The following is an 18,684-nucleotide window of genomic DNA, read 5'->3' on the forward strand; positions in this document are numbered from 1 at the left end:
CTCTACTTCTCCAACTCTGTCTCTTTTGGGAGTCTACCCAGTGAGTAGTATCCCGAGACACATGGCCCCTGGCTCAGTCCTCTGGGACACTTTCCCTCACCCCTGCCGGCCCCTCTTCCACAGCACTAACCCCAGGGATGGAGCTACTGCAAGAAAGACCAGCTTGGGGCCCAGAGGTACTGGGGTTTCTGGGAACACACCCCCACTCTGCTCAGGGCTGATGAGTTCCAGCAACAAAATGGAGAAGAAGGTCCCATTGTTCCCAAATACTCTGTTGGCTCTTTTTTCCTTTTCTATCCCTTCCTTTCTTCCTTTTCATGCCATTTTCTTTTCTTTTCCTTTGTGATAAACAATCTGCTGCTAGCCAGAGGCTCTGTGGATGCCATTCTTTACCCTCTGAGGAACACGCTTCATGAGTCATGACCTCAAGGAGCACACAAAGGCTTGTTTGAGATTTTCTCAGGCTTGTGGGGAGGTGGGATAGGTTTGCTCATTCATACACTCAGCTGGTCATATTGTTGTTAAAACCTCCACTTCTGGGAGCTCACAATGCCCCAACTTCACCCTCCTTGCAGTCATCCCACCAGAGCCAAGTCTTCTACCCTGGCTTTGCCTCCCAGCCCTCAGGGAAGCATCTCCCCTTCCATGCAGGGGCCCGCTGGGCCACCAGTCTATGGTGATGTGACCAGGTCTCTTGCCTAAGGCCCCCAAGCCTGGAATTGTACCTTGAGTGAGGGAACCAGTTACAGTTCCTATTCTCTGAAATGTGACCTCTTGTCCAGGAAGGGGGCTGTGGTAGGTCCTTTAATAGAAGGTGTTTGACTGGCTACCTATAGGCTGAGTAAAGGCCCTCAGTGTCAGGACCACAGCTGTTGTGCACCCAGGGATGCCCAGGAGGCTTTATTTAGGACAAGCCCAGCTGCAGAACTGTCACTTATAGAGATCTGGACATGCTGAGTGCGCTGCTCAGCGCACGTGTTTACTCATGTGTGCATGCTATGTGCAAGAGGACTGAGCTTTCTCGGGTTTGGGGATAGGTTGAGGGGTGCCTGTTAACACAGAGTCCTGGAACACAGTCACAGCAGGCATCCTCAGGAAGCACTACCCACCAGATGGGCAGGAGTGACTTGCACAGTGGGGCCTGGGAGGTCTGCATGGAAACCTCAGGACCCAGCTGTAGCTGCTCCAGGCCTCTATCTACCATGCATGGGGCTAAGGAGCTTGCACAGGTATCTGCTTTCATATAGGAGCAAGTTTCAAGTGTCTTTCTAGCGTCATCCCTTCCCTGCACCTATGGTGGCCCCCACTCAGCCTACACAGTTTGCTAAGGGCCTTAAGTTCTGAAGTCTTGTCAAGTAACACATCTGGGGCCTCATGAAAGACTTGACTCCTAAGTCCAGGAGTAAGAATGCCACCGATGTCAGCATTCACTGGCTGTAAGGGCTTGGGACAGGGACTCTGCCCTTCACCTGCTCCCCCATCTGGCAGACAGGTGCTCTGGGGCCTCAGGGTAAATGTGTCCATCACACAGGCCCATCCTGTGCCCAAGAGCCTCAGTCATGAAAGAGTAGCTGTCCATGGGTAGATCCTCTACCCCACCCTCACATAGGCTGGACTGCAGTTCTGTGAGGGCGGGTCCCCTGCTCTTGTGTCCTCTAAATTCCCCAAGAAGATCCAGAGGAGTCTGGAACCCCAAATCTTCCATGTTTAAAATCTCGTTCCTGTTCCTCCTCTTGGTCCAGATGATGCCTTCCTAGGGTTCCTGCCATCTAACTGTACCATCATCCTCTACTGAGTCAGGCAAAAAACTGGGTTCCTCCCTCTCCAGAAGGCTCACACCCCATCTATCAGTGCTCCCTGTTGGGTGTACTTGGGATCTTGCTCCCAGCCTCTGCAGCCACTTTTGTCCCAGCTGGCCTCTTTGCTGGGCCATCTGGTAAGTCTCAAAGCTTTGTTTCCTCAGTCACAGCCTACTGGCTTCCAGGCTGTTCTCCCTGTCGAGAACTGTCTTTCCCTGCCCTAATTCCATCTCTGACTCTGTCTTCCAGCTGTGCTCCCTGAGGTGCAGCCACAGGGCTTGTGCCCACCCCAACTTACTGTGGCCTCAGGGCCATTGCATTTTCCCACTCCACACAAGGACCTTCTTTACTGGGTGTCTTTATCCCAGGACTCAGAAATGATTTCCCTCATCACCTATCTCAGTTTTCCCTCCCTATCCCCTGCTCTTTTTACCTGGATGGCACTTGATGTGTTGTTTTGTTTTTGCTTTTTGCCAGTACCATGCTGTTTTTATCACAGTAGCTCTGTAGTATAATTTCAAGTCTGGGATTTTGATGCCCCCTGCTTTGCCTTTGTTGCCCATGATTGCTTTTGCTATTCTAGATCTCTTCTGGTTCCATATGAATGTTAGAATTTTCTCAAATTCCGTGAGATATGCTATTGGTATTTTGATTGGGATTGCATTAAGTCTGCATATCAATTTTGGGAGTATGGTCATTTTCATTACATTGGCTCTTCCTACCCAAGAACAAGGGATATCTTTCCATTATCTGATATCTTCTTTAGTCTCCTTTTCAAGGGTTTTCAATGTAGAGATATTTTTTTACTTCCTTCATTAGATTGATTTCTGGGTATTTCCTTTTTTTATGCTATTGTGAAAGGTGTTGTTTCCCTAATTTCTCTCCCAGTGAGTTTGTTATTTGTGTACAGGAATATTATTGAGTCTTGAGTGTTGACTTTATATCCAGCTACACGACTGAATTTGGTTGTTAAATCTACAAGTCTTTCAGTGGAGCTTTTGGGGTCTCCTATGTAGAGTATCATGTCATCTGTGAATAATGATAATTTAACTTGTTTCTTTGCTGGCCTTATCCTTTTTATTTTTTCCCCTGTCTAATTGTTCTGGATATTTCCAGAACTAAATTGAGTAAGAGTGGTGATAGCAGACATCCTTGTCTTATTCCTGATTTTGGAGTGAAATCTTTTGGTTTTTGTCCATTTAGTATGATGGCTGTTGGTTTGTCAGAGGTGCCTTTTAAATCAGATTGAGATAAAAACTTCTATTCCAATTTTCTATAAGGTTTTTATCATGAATGGGTGTTGGACTTGTCAAATGCTTTTTCTGTGTCTATTGAGGTGATCATGTAAGTTTTGTTCCAGATTCTGTTCATATGGTATATTACATTTATTGATTTGCATATATTGAACCATTCTTGCATCCTTGGGATGAATTGTACTTGGTCATGGTGTATAATCTTGATGATTTGCTGCATTCTGTTTGCAAGTATCTTACTGAGGATTTTTCCATTTATGTTTATTATGGAGATTGACCTGTAGTTCTCTTTTTTGATTGGATCCTTCTCTGGTTTTGGTAATGCTTGGTAACCTCAGGATAATGCTTGCTTCCAGGGATGAGTTTGGGAGTACTGCTTCCCTTTCAGTTTCATTGAAGAGTTGGAGGAGTAGTGGCATTAGATTTTCTCTATATTTCTTCTACAATTCAACAGTGAATCTTTCAGGGCCTGGGCTTTTCTTTACTGGTAGCATTTTAATTACATTTTCAATTTCATTGACCGATCTCAGAGAACTTTTACAAATAAATCAGCAAACAGAAAACTATTGGCTGATTTACTTGTGAGTGGCCTTGGAGGGCAGGCAAACCAGATTGCTCCTGTGCCTGAAACTCATACGCATGTCAGGCGCACAGGAACATCTTATGAATCAGTGTATAGTTTGAGTTGATCTGAAATGCCTATCAAGTGTGCAGAACAAGGAGTAGAGATGACATCTTGTCCTTGAGACCTGCAACCCAGCTAGGCCTCTCAGCAGGTGCCACAGGTGCCCTCATGGAGGGGCACAGAACCTGTTGAAAAAGCCACCTGCCTGTCCTATCTTCCCCTTGTTCATGTCATCCTTGTCACAGGTTGTGTGCTGGCCACACCCACAGTCCTCAAAGCTTTGGGAGGGGCAAATCATCACCCCACCCAGTGCCCATGAAAATGGGGGTCCCCTCGCTGAGTGACCAGGGCTGAGGGAGCTGTATAATCCTGACAGAAGATCAAGGCTGTGAGCGCCTTGAAACCTGGTGCTATCATCAGCCTATTTCACAGACGAGAACCCCAGGGCTCAGAGGTGTGACAGAGTCCAGCTCTTGTGCTCTGGGACCTTCCATTTTCCCTTGCTTGGAGCCTTGTGGTCCTGACACAAGGAATCCTTGGCCCTGCACACACGCAGATGTGGGGCAGGACCACAACCACGCAGGGCCTGGCTTCAGCGTAAGAGCCAAGGGGAGGAGGAGGACCCTGCATCCCTTCTCCTGTAGACTCAGGGCTCAAGTTGAGTAGTGTCAGCCCGGACCCTCAGCTGGGCCAGGAAGACAGCTTGTGCACCATGCCCCTACAAAGGCAGTCCACAGTGTAGAGCACAGGCCAGCCTGAGCTGAGGTCCTCACTCTGCCTAATGCGACACTAGGTCTGTGACTTTGGGCAGAAGCATGGATGCCTAAATCTCAGCAGGCTGATGGTTTTTGCAGCTTGCTCTACCTATCCCTTGGTTGTACCTTCTGGCCTGGGCTCTCTGGTCCTCACTCTGCTTCAAGCCTCAGTCCTGAAAAGAAAATTCAATCGCAGGGATTCTCATCTGTTGTCACCTTCACCAGGTGAGGGAGGCAGGCAGGAGAACAGCCTCCTGGGCCCCACTTCCTTGCTGGCCAGTAAAGACATTACGCAGACGGAGCTCTGAGAGTTCTCACGCTGGCAAGTGAAGCTGGGCCAGAAGGCAGGGCGCCTGAGTCGGTTCTGAAGCTTCCGAGATGGGGCGTCGCGGGGGGGCGTGGCGTCCCGCGGGTTCTGGGAAGGGCTGGCCGGCGGGCGGGGCTTCAGGGCGGGCGGCGCTGGGCTCCGGCTGGGCTCGGTCTAGGCGCGAGAGAGGCAGCATGCTCCGCGTCTTGCATTTCCTGCGCGGCTTCTTCAAGGTAGGGCCCTGGGACCTAGGAAGACACGGGGCGCCGCAGCCTCCTTCGCGGGGGACCGCGGACTCGGGGAAAACGCTTGCCTGGCTCGGCGCACCCAGGAGGTGCCCGCTGCAGTCACCGGGCCTGAAGGACCCGGGGGAGCGGGACTGGGATGGTGCCTGAAGGGGCTTTGAATGTCTTCTAGGGGTGCCCATGCCCAGGCGGGGCGCTCTGCTGGGACCTCAAGGTGGGCGGCTCCCCAGGGAGCGGGATGGGGATGTGCTCAAGTTGTGAAGAAGCCACCGCAGGACCGGCCAGGGAGGAAGCCCTGTGTGAAGCGAACCGCTAGGACAGGGCCTGCTCTCCTCGGCCCCTCTTAGAGGGTAAGCCAGCGCTGTCTGGCCCTGGGAGCTCAGGACCCAGCAACAAGGTGCCAGGAGAGCCCGAGCCAGACCTTCAAGAGTCCTGGCCTCTGCCACTCCCTCCACTGCGTGGAAGGACAGCCTGGGAGTTCGCGCTCACCCAGGTAGCTGGTGTGCGTGATCAGTAGGGCAGGTGGCCCTCCAGGAACTTAGGCTAGGGAGGGCAGAGCAGGAGGGCTTGAGGTCTTATCTGTGGCTAGAAGTGCACAGAAACCGTTAGAATTGCAATCCCATCATGAAGAATTGTATAGTCTTGTGACAACCACTTTACCACTTTGATTTTTATTTTCTCCTTTGAAAGACGCAGTGATCATTCCACACCATTTAGGTGAGGATTTTATTACACAAGTGTGTGTTTGTAAAGGGTGAGCCCAGAACCTTGGTTTTTCCTCCTTCACAGTGGTGGAGGCAGCAGGTCACCAGGTGCAAAGGCAGCTGGGCAGCATCTGAGATGCCCTTGCTGGCCTCAGGAGCTCATGGGAGAGGGAGACTGTGGCCTGGTGGAGCTGCTGGACGTCCCTGAGTATTCACCTTGCCAACTACTGACAGGGAGCGTCCTTTGTGGAAGCATTCCCATGGGAGGACTACCTTTCATATATATATATATATATATATATATATATATATATATATATATATATTCCCCACCTTCTCTGGGAGTCAGAGAAGTGCGCAGACCACTGAGCCTATGCTTAAGTCCTGCTAGGTCCTGACCACTTGGAACCACTGCATGCACACCAGGGCATGATCCAGTGTACCTCTCCAAGGAGCACCCTTGAGAAGGGCTGAGCACCACAGCTATCCTCTTCTGGTTGTGCAGGTATGTCCTGCAAAGCCACCTGTAAACACAAGTCATGTCTGTGCTTTTCCAGACACTGGTTGTGTGGGAAGTGGAGGGAGACACCTGCTCCAGTCACCTCCTGGGGCCTCTTGGGTATGGTCCCATAGAAACCTCCTGATGACAGCTACCTGCCTGGCTTAGAGAATGCCCCCTTCCCCTTGGGGGCCTCAGAGCATTGGGGTTTCCCCAGTCAGACTGTGCCCACCAAAGCCCAGGATGTACAATGTTTCACACAGTGGGGCCTCAGGTGTGAGTTCTACTGGAACTTGCTGTAGACTCTGCATAGCAACCACATGAACTGTAGACACAGAATCCACTGTGGGGCCTGAGGACATGACAGCCATGTGACAGAACCCCTCCTGGGTGGGTGGACCAGAGAGTTATAACTCTGTCCACACACACTCACACATATACACATACACACAGTGCTGGATGGGCTTTTGACGTTTTGAGGCAGCAGTTTTCCCTTTTTGGGTGTGCTGCTCAAGCTCACTTATGGGATGACCCCAAGTTGGTGCACTGTGGGTCCAGTGGGGATAGCACAAGATGCTCAGACAGCTGGACATGTCTGTCGCCTTCCTCGGGGCCTTCATTGAAGTAGCTGTTCCCTCTGTTTTCATTGAATTTATGTCCCACATCTGTATGATCCAGTAGAGCAGCATGAGGTCCTTCAAGATAGAAAGGTCATGGTCTCTTCTGGCTAAATGAGGCAATCCTCACTAAGCTGATGCTTTATACTAGTGCTAAGAAGCATAGCAGATTTGCTCCAGTAAGGAGCTCATGTAGTATTGTGGTTTGTGTCTAGATGTCCCTGCAAAGCCTCATGTGCTCATAGGTGGAGCTTTATGGAGGTGGCTGGATCTAGGGTATGTGAATGTGGATTAAGGCTGTGTGATAACTAAATTAGTCCACTAATTGGTTTAGCATAGTTCTGTGTGGATAATGGGAAGACCCACTTTAGTGTGAGTGGAACCATCCAAAATGCTGGTAGCTGGGATGAGATAAAAGAGAAAGGAAGGCTCGATACTGCTGCTTTGTTGCTTGCTGCTTGCTGCCTGCTGCCCATTGCTTTCTGCTTGCCACACTATGGACTATTTTTCCTCTGTGATTACCACCCCTTGCCATGCCACCCTACCTTGGAGCCAGCCAACAATGGACTGAAACCTCTACAACTCCTTTATCTTTGGACTTCAAAGGTATTTTGTCTCAGCAGCAAGAAAAGTAACTAAGACACATAGGTAATGAGAAAATCCCCACAGCTGAATTCAGGACAGTTAACAGGCTGTCTTCAAGCCCTGTGTCTTTCACACTAGCCCAACTATCAAGTTAAATAGGGATGCACTAGATATCTCTCTCCTACATTGATAGTATTTTCTTAGGCACCAGGATGAAATATTAAATTTTGTTCAGTCATCATTTTGGAGCAGAGAGGGTTTTATGGAGATTTCCAGATAACCTTTCCCATGACAGAAGCCTCTGTATTATGTCAAGGAAGTCGGGTGGCATTTCTGCCATCGCTGGGAATGTCCTTGTCAGTGGGGCACTCAGGAACTGGGGAGTTACTATGGGATAGCTTCAGAATGTCAGTGGGCCACTGTGAGATGGGCATAGGCTATAGCTCTATTTGTGACCTGATATCCTCCTCCTTAGTGTCATCCAAAACCACCAGAAATTAGTATTAGCTCAGGACTATTTTTGAAAAGTCTAAGTTCTCTATCAGCCCCTTTAGAAGATTCCCTGGGGTTGCCTGTGATGTTGCAGTGGCCCCTGTTATTCAACTTCCATGTCTGTCACAAAATACCTGAGATAATCAGCTGACAGAGAAGATTTATTTGGCTCCTGGGTTTAGAGGTTTCAGCACATGGTCAGTTGGCTCCTCAGCTTTTGGGTCTGTGGTGAGACAGCACATTGTGACAGAGTGCATGGTGGACCATAGCTGCTCACCACACGGCTGGGACTGAGGGGAGAGGGTGGGACCAGGGCCCCTTGGTGTGCTTCCTGGACACATTCTCCCAGGACCCAGTGCCTCCTCCCATCTCCCACAGCACCAGGCTGGAATGACCTGAATCACACAGGCCTCTAGGGACATTCCAGACCCGAACTCAGCACCAGTCCTTATTTCAGGAGCTTTGGATGTATGGAGTCATGTCTAGGAACTGGGTAAGGAAAGAGAATGGATTCAACAAATATTTACTGAACTCCTACTATGTAGCAGGCATTTTCTAAGCCACCCATGGAGACTGTCTACCAGACCTAGTTTTAAGTGCTTTTTAAATAGTGTAATCAAGATTATATGTGTCACATCTGGTTCCACTGGCAATGCCTATCAGTTCCAGTGCAGTGGCCCTACAGTGACTCACCAGTGTCCCAGGTGCCCAGCTCCAGTACATTTTTGGCCTCTGGCACTTGAATACTACTCTCATCTAATCATGTCTACTCTACATTCCTACCTATAACATTTCCACCTTTGGCTAGGTCTCCAGCTGACTGAGAGCAACATCTATGGCAGCTTTCAAAGCTGTTGGCATTCACCTTGCTGAAGTATTTCTCAATGCCTTGGGGTTGGCTTGTCTTTTTTGGCTCCCCTGCGGATACATTTAGAGTATAACTGAAAGGTAAAAATTGTACAAGAGAAGTTGTTCTTTTTAAAACTCTTCTTTTGAAACTGCCTAGCTCTGTAACTTCTTCAGGCTTTGTAATTACTTTCTTGACCCCTGTAACAATGAAAGCATAACCGAACATATAGGATGCCTGAGTGTACCATTGTACCAAGCTTCATGAACTGATAATTATTAATTTACCCTTATAACCCATGATCTCACCCTGCTAGCTGATCAGAAGAACTGCCAGGCTGTTCCGTCTCACCTTTGTGCCTCCTTTGTAACTTCTGCTTGTGCATCATATGAAAGCCCTAGTCCACCAGAGATTGGGCCCTGGTATTCAGGGAATGATCCCATAAATAATTCTGCCTCCAAATCCTGGGTGTCATTTTGGTGTTTCTGCTTGCCACTGAATGATGAGCAGGTTACTCTTGATCAATCCACACCAACTCTGTATCACTTTAGATATTTGGGTTCCTTCAGGGATTTTTGGCTTTCCAGTTTCATTTCGTTGGACCACTCTTAGGCCAAAGTTTCAGAGACCACCTGCTGGGTGCATTCTGGCAGTCAAAGCTGGAAACCTGGCTGCAGAATGAATAGCTGCACCTGTATCAACAGGCTCACCTTGACTGGAGTCATGCCCTCCTTTCTTGGTCAGGCTCTCTCAGAAATTTGTCCACCTATTTGCTCGGGTTTTACCAATGCATGTTGGCAGAGTTATAATTTTCTGAAGCATGAGCCACTTCCTTGATAGTTTCACTGGTACTGTGTCCCCTAGCCATGCTGAGGCACAGAGGCAGGGAAGAGCCAAGAGGAAAGGAGGTGAATGGCTTCACTCAGCAGAGCAACTTGGACAGTGGTAACCGGCTTCTGAAGCAGCTGGAGTGAGCTCTGTGTAGATCCTTTTCCTAAGGCAGGGCTTTCTGCTCTTTCCCAAACTGTACCCAGTCAGGGAGAGGAAAACAGCCTGTCTAGCTAGCTTTGGACTCACAAGGCCTCAGACTATTGAACTCTCCCTGTCTTTGGTTTGGAGATGTCTCGGTCCTGGAGCTGTAGGAAAAAAGAGGTACTCTTCGTGAGTCACACAGAAACACCTGAGCCAATATTCAAGGGGATGAGTTTGCTACTTTCTCCCTTTAAGCTGACCAGGGCAGTTAGAGCTATCAAGCTTACCTCATAGCCCTTGAATTCTGCATGCCTTTCACTTGGGTTTTGTAGAGAGAGCCTTTTTCCCCCTCACAACACCCAGTAGACACTTAGCCACCATTGATGGTTTATTTAGGGGCTGGCTGCACATGCACTGAGATGACAAGGTTCTGTTTCTCAATACTCAATATATTTTCACTGCCTTCGGCTTTGACAAAGTGAAATAACCACCTAGCCCTGCCCTACCCTTTCCTGTGAATCTGTTATCTGTAATCATCTTGATTTCATTTTCTTTATTAGTGAAAGGTCTTAGTTGAAAAGGACAGAGAAGGACTTTGGTTAAGTGAAAGCAAAGTAATTGTCTAGGCAGTGTGTAGGGCAGCTTACAGGCCCCAGCTTGGGCAGAGGTGAAAAGAGATGATGTGTCATTGGTCCTGCTGCTCAGGATCCCCTGTGTGATCTCTCCTGAACAAGGGACCCCAACCCGCACTGCCTCCCAACAACACACACTTGTTTAGATCTGTCTACGAGAGCCGTAGTCCTGGCTGGGGCTTGGCTGAGGGCAGGATGGTAGGACATCTGCCTCCTTCCTATGTCCAGGAGGAGCCCTGCTTCTCAGATCTTGCTTTTCCCTCTTTCTTCTTTCAGGATGGTTGCTCAGATTCTGGGCAGCAAAGCAGGCAGTGCCTCACATGGCATTCAATGAAGGAAAAGTCCCCCCAGGACTCGCTGGATCCTTGAGTCTTGAGGGTATGCAGGCAGAGTCTAAGGTCCTGGGGCATTGACTGGTGACCACCTACATGTTTGAACTGTTCTGGGTGAGAGTCACAGCAAGGGACCTGGCCACTTCATCCATCGGCTCAACAAACATTTTTCAAGTGCTTCCTATAGACTAGGCCAGGCCATTTTCTCTCTGGGTTGTGGGCACTGGGAGGGCAGGGCCAGGCTCAGAGCAGGATGTGACCTTGAGAAATAGTGCTGAGCCTGTGAGGAGCCAGGCCAAAGCCCCAGGGCCCCCATACTGCCAAGGACCTGCCCAGGCTGCTGGGCTTGGTAATTCTAGAGATATAACCTCTGCACGCTATTGGCATGGGGTGCCATCCTCCCCTTCCTGTGGTCCTCAATGCAGCTTTCGTGGGCCAGCCTGACTCCAGCCACTTTGTAATTCCTAGAGGTGCTGGGGCCTCAAGAGGGCTTGAATTCGCTGCCAGGTTCCCACAAGCATCACTGACGTATGTGCTTTGCTTTTCCTGATGCGTGTTCCAAGCTCCCTGGCTGTTCCCTTGTCTCAGAAAGCGGCCTTCCTTCTCCCCTCCTGCCCTGATAAGGTGGTGAGGGTCACTCGATGAACCTGTTCCAGCCTCTGTGTGACTCCTGGACACTTGGTCCAGACTTCTGAGGGTAGGGTCGGGGCTTCCACTGCTTGTGAGGCTCTACAGGCTCTCATCTGCTGCACACTGCAGTAGGCCTCCAGGGTAGATGCCACCTGGGCTGCCTTCTAATATTGTCCCCTGGAGGACAGCAACAGCTCCAAACACCTCATACTTGACCCCAGGATACAGACTTGGGCCTGGAAGTTCAGTGTATTCACTCCAGTATCCAGGACTTGCAAAACCATGTTTGACTCTAGGCCAGTGATGACAAACCTTTCAGAGATGAATGCCCAAACTGCAACCCGAAACACACTTCTTTATTGCAAAGGACCAACACTGCAATTAAATCTGAGTGCTGAGGTTTTAGTTTAGAAAAAACAACTATTGTCCAATGCTCAGCTGCTGGGGTGACTTGGCTCTCATGGTGACAGAGAGGGCTCTGCATGCCCGCTGTGGCATGCGTACAGTAGACTCACCACCACTGCTCTAGACCCTTTGCTGGGGACACTGAGTCACAAGATCCAAATCCCAGCTGCCCCTTGATTGATGGCTCTGAACTCTTCTGGGACCTTCTGAGAATTCAGTTGAGCTCTGAACCTTTGTGCTGGACATCTACCCACTCCTGTGCACCTGTGCCTGCTGTTACGCCTCCCTGTGCAGGATCCCTGGTTCTGAAGGCCAGGGCCAAGAATTATTGTTCTCTTTCCCCCACTCCAGGGTCAACAGCAGAGCTTTGCGTGAAGCTGGGTTTGGTGCTCTATCTGTGTCTAGAATGGAGGCGGTGAGCTGTGAGGGAGGCAATAGTGCACTGGCTGCCCGTCTTATGCCCACGAGCCCTGGTCAGGGACAGTGCCTAGAGTCTTAAGTTATTTTTTTGAAGTTCAGTGCTTTTGAAATCAAGATGCATTTATAATTAGGTAGACACTAAATGCAGTGGTTTCTTCTTGTCACTCAAAAGCTGTGATTGACTTGTGACTGCTTCATATCCAGAAAGTTGGACAGTTATAAGTGTGTGGTTGGGAAGTGTGTGTGCACTGGGAAGGTCTAGTGCTGGGAGCGCCCTTAGTGGCAGGTTAGATGGGTCTGGGTGGTTGGAGGTACTCAGGTACTCAGGTTGCTCATTCAGGGTGCCTTGGGTAGCTTGCAAGGATGGCTGTACAAGTACCTGGGGAAGAAGGAATTGATTCCTCATGTAATCCCTACAGGCCTCCAGTGCCATGTGTTATGCCCTAGAATGGAGGGAGGGTACCATCTGGCTGGAATCTTCCTACTGTGTGTCCATAAGGGGTCATCTGTTAGGACATCCCAGGTAGCTGGTTTTCTGGTGACAGAGAGCTCTTTTCCCGTGTGGGGCTACCTACAGGCACTGCCTTTCTCTGGGATGCTGCTCATTCTTCTCCCTCCCAATGAGCCAAGTCCTGGGCCCCCATTCAGAGTGTTCATCATCCACAACCACTGTTCCAATGGCCATTGCTCAGATTCCCAACTCCACGTCCTCCCCAACTGACATAGTACCTCTCTAAAGCAAGGACCCCTGGGCTCCCCATTGTGTGTCTATAGGGCCCAGGTGGGTGGGATCATGATGCAGAACAGACTGTGGCAGTGATAGCCCCTTGAAAAGGTGCAGCAGTAGCCAGGGAGGTGCTCCACCCTGTCATCTTACCTTCAAAACATCCTCAGATGAGGCCTTTCTGGAGATGAAGGGACCAGAACTCATGGAGGTGAGCTGAGCCACATAGGAAGTGGTAGAACAGGAGACGGTGCAGGCTTTCCAGTAGGGCCCTTCTGATGGGGCTGCCCCAGGCCTCTGTTGTGAATGTGCCTGTGTGGGGCATGGACCATAAGAGAGAGCTTCCTGTTGCTGTGCAGGGCCAATGGACTGCGAGCCCCACATACAGCCTACAAGACCCCACAGCTCCACTTCAGTGGCTCAGGAAGTCCTCTGAGGAGGAACCTGCCTGCTGCTCCCATCTGGACTGCGAGAAGGCAGATGGCGTGTGAGCTCTCCAGCCACTAGGATGTGTAAGATGCTGGCTGCATGCCAGAGTCCTGACCACTGTTGAGTTGCAGAAGTATTTGCACTTGGAAGATGGTTACTCTTGACACCGGAGCAGAATAGTTTCAGGCCCTCTCATTTATCAAATGAAATGGATATTGTTCTGCTCTCAAAAATAAATCAAATACTTAGGAATCAATCTAACACAGGAAGTAAAAGATCTACATTGAAAACTACAGTACTCTGAAAAAGGAGATCAAAGAAGATATCAGAAAATGGAAAGGGATCCCTCCCTTTTGGGTAGGAAGAACCAACATAGTGAAAATGACCATACTCCCAAAATTGTTATATAGATTTGGTGCAACCCCAATCAAAATCTGGCTTTTCATGTACCATTGTATTGAATTGGACTACTTCTACCAGAAAAATCAAAAGAAAACAAACAAATCATACAGCGGTGTGGATGTATTATACCCTCTGTGATGCTCAGGTAAACATACTCAAAATCTGTTTTGAGTAGATGAGCATCATGTGGATGTAAATCCTAGTTTGACACTTTCACACATATGCACACACCTTACCTTTTATTATACTGAAAGGGTAAACACAAAGATTGCTTCCTGTACCCCTCAGGGAAAGGTACTGAGACACACAGCTGGCTATTATTATGCTAAAGTACAAATTTTGTAGTAGAAAAGTAAGGGATGTATTTCTGGAACTCAGTGTTACACTGCTTGGATATAAATATTGCATGGTTTCTCTGGTGTGAGAAACTGAAAGTGTAAGTAAGGACCAAAATGTGTCATAGATATTGTGCAATAGAAATAAAATGTTCAAATTGGAAGGGAAACTAGGGAAGGTGGAAGGGGAAAGTAAGGGAGGGAAAAGAAAAAAATGAGAAAAGAAGGAAAAATTGGCAATAAAGCTTTTGTAAGTAAGGAGGGGAAGAGGGGTTGAAGGGAGGGAAGGGAATGGGAAAAAAAGAAGAATCAAGGGTTCTATCCTGCTCATCTCACAGGGTTATTGGGAGATGTAACTGACTATACATCTGGAAATAGCTTGGGAAGCAAAGAAATATGTCAAATAACAGAGAAATGGTAAATAAAAAATTGTAAGATAGCCACCCAAAATGATTAATAAAATTATGTTATAGAATGTTTAGTGACATAAGAAAATGTTCATAATACAGTGCTCCTTCACCTATGATGAGATTATGTCCCAATAAACCCAATGTAAGTTGAAAACATCACAAACAAAAGTGTACTGAATACCTCTCACCTACTAGACATTCTAGCCTAGCAAAACAGCCAACTGTGGGTGTCAGTTGCTTCCCCTTGTGATCACCAGGTTGATTGGCAGCTGCATCTCACTACCACTGCCCAGCACTGCAAGAAAGGATGATACCATGTATCCCTAGGCTGGGAAAAGATCAAAATGCGAAGTACAGGTTCCACTGGAGGTGCATGGCTGTGCTAAAACTTGGAATCTGTATGCAAATTTTAAAGTACATTAAAGTGTTAGAACTACAAGTCAAACCTTGTTCTAAGTATGTAGGGACCTGCAGTGGCACAGGCTGAACCCCTGCCCTGGAGCTTGTGCTCTGGCAGGAAAAGCAGACAGCAACTTCATTCTGTGGAAGGAAGAGTGAAGCTGAGATCATCATGTCCCACATTCCCTTTGAAAACACCTGGGGAAGCTCTTCCCCAACAGGTGTGGCCAGAAGGACCACATGCGTACTCCCACATACCACCAGGAGACTGGTGCTTGGGAGGAACTAGGCATGGTGTCCCATTTCCCAGCCCCATCTGTGGAAGGTACTGCTGAGAAGCCTGAGGCTCCCTTCTGCGCCCAGTCCCCAGCACAGCGTGCAACCCTGCTCTAGGCACAGCAGGCTGGGAATCTTGAGGCCTCCATCACCTCCTGTCCTCCTTCCTCACAGAGTAAATTTTCCATGTCTAGAATGGCAGCCAAGAAGAGCAGGGGCTGCCAGGCAACCAGTGCTCACTGGCAGGGTACGGGGGTCATTCAGGAAGGCTTTGTACCCTGATGCAAGTGCCTGCAGCAATGCTGGAAGAGTCTGACCTTTTATTTGGTGCAGAAAGTAGAGAACTCCATGCCTGAGGAAAGGTATTGCCAAAACCAGTACAGAGCAATTAAGAAAAGGCTGGGACTTCATGAGTCAAGGAGGACCAGCCACTCCCAGGTTCAATAATTCATTAAAAGAGTCACAGGACTTAGAAAAACTGTTATTATCACAGTTATGGTTTATTACAGATTTAAATAAGTTAAGGGAAATGGTGCATAGATGTGTCCAGGAGAAACCAGCTACAAGCTTCCAGGTGTATCCCAGAGGAGTGGCACACATTCTCCACTCTCCTGCAGTGGTGTGTGACACAGACAGAAGGTGTCACATAGAAACTCACCACGCCACAGTGCCAGGATTTTATTGGGGTTTATCACAAAATCATGGGGACTTGCCTAACTTGACCTTAGCTTTTCAAACTCCAGCCCCAGAGGGTACGGTACAGGCCTTGAGGCATGCAGAAACATGTTTATCAGGCACAATATTCCAGGGACTCAGAGAGAACCTCCTAAGAACCAAGCAAGGGACAGTCCCATCTTTGGAATATGCAGATTTAGAGTACCTGCAGATCTAACTTTTACTTTTTTAACTTTTACTGCACGCTTCAACTAACAAGTGAATGGTACCACAACTTTAAGCAAACAACAATTGACCAAGCAGACAGCAACATCAAAAATCTACAAGGAATATTTGTATCCGAGTTGGTATGTTATCTGAAGTGTCTAATTTTAACTGAGAAAAATAACAAAACAAATACATAATGGAAGACATGCAAAGATTAGAAAAAGTGGTACATTCACAGGGTGAAAAAGCAACAGAAACTCTTTTGAAGGGGCATTGATGATGGCCCCAGCAGCCCAAGACCACAAAGCAGCTGGGATAAATATATTCAAAGAACTAAACAACTAAAGCAAACTATGAACAAATAATTCAGGGAAGGTGTGGTAGCAATGTCTTATTAAAGATATGAAAAAAAAAAAGTTAACCAATAAAATATAGTAATCAAAATGAAAAATTTACTAGAAGGGCATAACAGTAGATTTGAGCTGACAGAACTATTAGTAAAATTAAGGAAAGATCAATAGCGATTATGTATGCTGAATAATAGGAAAAAAGAATGAAGAAAAATGAACAGAGACTCAGAGAAGTTTGGGGCACCATTTAAGTAGAACACAACATGCATAAAGGAGTAAAAGAAGGAGAAGTGGAATAAAGTTATTCCCAGATACACAGAGGTAAAGAGAACATGTACTTAGCAGATCTGCCTCACAAGAAATATTGAAGAAAATTCTCAGACTGAGAGCCTGTCACACTGGAGAATAATTCAAAACCATGCAGATAAACAGTGATATACGCTGAGCATGGGTTTTGTCTTCACCTGTCTTCTGTTGCCACATCGAACACAGCAGACTGAATAATCTATGAAGAAATGTATTTCTTATGGTCTTGGAGGTGGGGTCAGTCTCACACTATTGGCAGTTGGTGGGGAACTTTTAGCTGGGTCATAACATGGTAGAACAGTTACATGGCTGGGAAGCAGAAGCATGAAGATCTCTCTTCTTAAAAAACCACTAATCCCATCATGGACATCCCACTATCATGACCCCACTGAAACCTAATTACCTCCTAAGCCTCCTTTTGTAAATACACAAAACATAAGAGTTTTCAGATTAAGTTTCAACATGTAAACTTTGGGGGAAAACTTCAAGCAATAACATGGTTCAAGGCAATTATATAGGTAATTATAAAAGAATACAATTTCATATTTCTTCTTTTCTTAACTATTTAGAAAGTTACTGGAGAAATAATCTATATGTCTTTGTAATGGTAGCCTATGACATATAGAAGTATATTTGACAGTAATGGCACAAAGGTAATTTGGAATAGAGCTGCATTGGGGTTTACTAGACGGCAGCACAGATCCATAGATGCAAATAGAGAGAACCAGAAGTGGCAAACAGGAAGGTTAATATAACAGACTGCAAAGAAAAACTTTCTAAAACTATACAAATTACTTCATCAATAGGTGTATTACCTAAAAGGCACAATACACACAACATTAATAGCAGAAAAAAAGAAGGGAGTAGAGCTATATAGGAGCAAAGTTTCCATATTTCACTGGAATTGTTAGTCTAAATGTGAAACAGACCTTGATAAACTGAGATGAATTTTTAAGCTCTAGATCAAGCACTAAGTCAATAACTTATAAAATATAAGACCTAGAGATGTAGTTCCATGGTAGCATATGTGAGGCCCTGGGTTTGATCTCCACCATTGCTAAAAATCAGTCAATCACACTAGAAAATATTCAGTAAGTGCAAAAAATACAAAATAATACGAAAAGGATATGACTCATAAAGAAAACAAATCAAAATAGCAAATATAAAAAATGTAACTGTATCAATGATAATATTAAATGTGATGCATTAAGCAATCCAATCTAATTTCAGTAAATGGAAAAACATTCCTTGCTCATGGATAGGAAGAACCAACATTGTGAAAATGGCCATACTCCTAAAATTGCTGTACAGATTCAATGTGATTCACATTAAACTACCATTAGCACACCTCACAGATCTCGAGAAAACATGCCTTCAACTCATCTGGAACCAGAAGAGACCCAGAATAGCAAAAGCAATCCTGGGAAACAAGGACAAGTCAGGTGGAATCACAATCCCTGATCTGAAATTATACTACAAAGCTACTGTAAAAAATCAACCTATTACTGGCTGAAAAACAGACCTGATGATCAGTGGAACAGACTGGAAGAAACAGCCACAGCCAAAAACACACTCAGCCACCTAATCTTTGATAAAGGGGCCAACCAAACTCACTGGAAGAACAATAGCCTCTTTAATAAATGGTGCTGGAAAAATTGGCTTGCTACCTGCCAAAGACTGAAAATAGACCCAAGTCTATCACCATGCACCAAACTCAAGTCAAAATGGTTCACAGATCTCAATATTAAAACAGAAACACTAAATCTGTTGGCAGAGAAAGTAGGAAAAAACCTTGAAGACATAGGGATGGGCAGAGAGTTCATGAACAAAAACCAAAGTGCGTGTGAAACACTTCAAAGAGTCAACAACTGGGATCTCATTCTACTGAAAAGTTTCTGTACATCTAAAGAAATCACCAGCAGAGTAAAAAGAAAACCCACAAACTTGGAAAAAATTTTAGCTAACTGTCCCTCAGAGAGAGGACTTCTGTCTAGAACATATAAAGAATTAAAAACTATCAGCACCCCCAAATTCAAAGACCCAATCCAAAAA

The 18,684-nt window shown here is 46.8% G+C and overlaps 1 protein-coding gene across 3 annotated transcripts in view; it reads left to right on the forward strand.

Annotated features, from left to right (window-relative positions):
• The first annotated feature begins 4,912 nt into the window (after nt 1–4,912).
• The window catches only part of Arhgef4 (Rho guanine nucleotide exchange factor (GEF) 4), a 212,426-nt gene continuing 198,654 nt past the window's right edge, over nt 4,913–18,684 (forward strand). The window contains exon 1 of one of the 3 annotated variants that reach the window (XM_005397550.2): nt 4,913–4,972. In XM_005397550.2, the coding sequence (XP_005397607.2) occupies nt 4,934–4,972 (39 nt within the window). In that variant the 5' untranslated portion in view covers nt 4,913–4,933. The remainder of the gene's footprint in view (nt 4,973–18,684) is intronic. The other 2 variants (XM_013521054.1, XM_005397549.2) reach the window with 2 other exon arrangements.

This window comes from Chinchilla lanigera, unplaced genomic scaffold, assembly GCF_000276665.1.
Source record: "Chinchilla lanigera isolate Chin_1 unplaced genomic scaffold, ChiLan1.0 scaffold00058, whole genome shotgun sequence".
In the NCBI taxonomy this organism is placed as follows: Eukaryota; Metazoa; Chordata; class Mammalia; order Rodentia; family Chinchillidae; genus Chinchilla; species Chinchilla lanigera.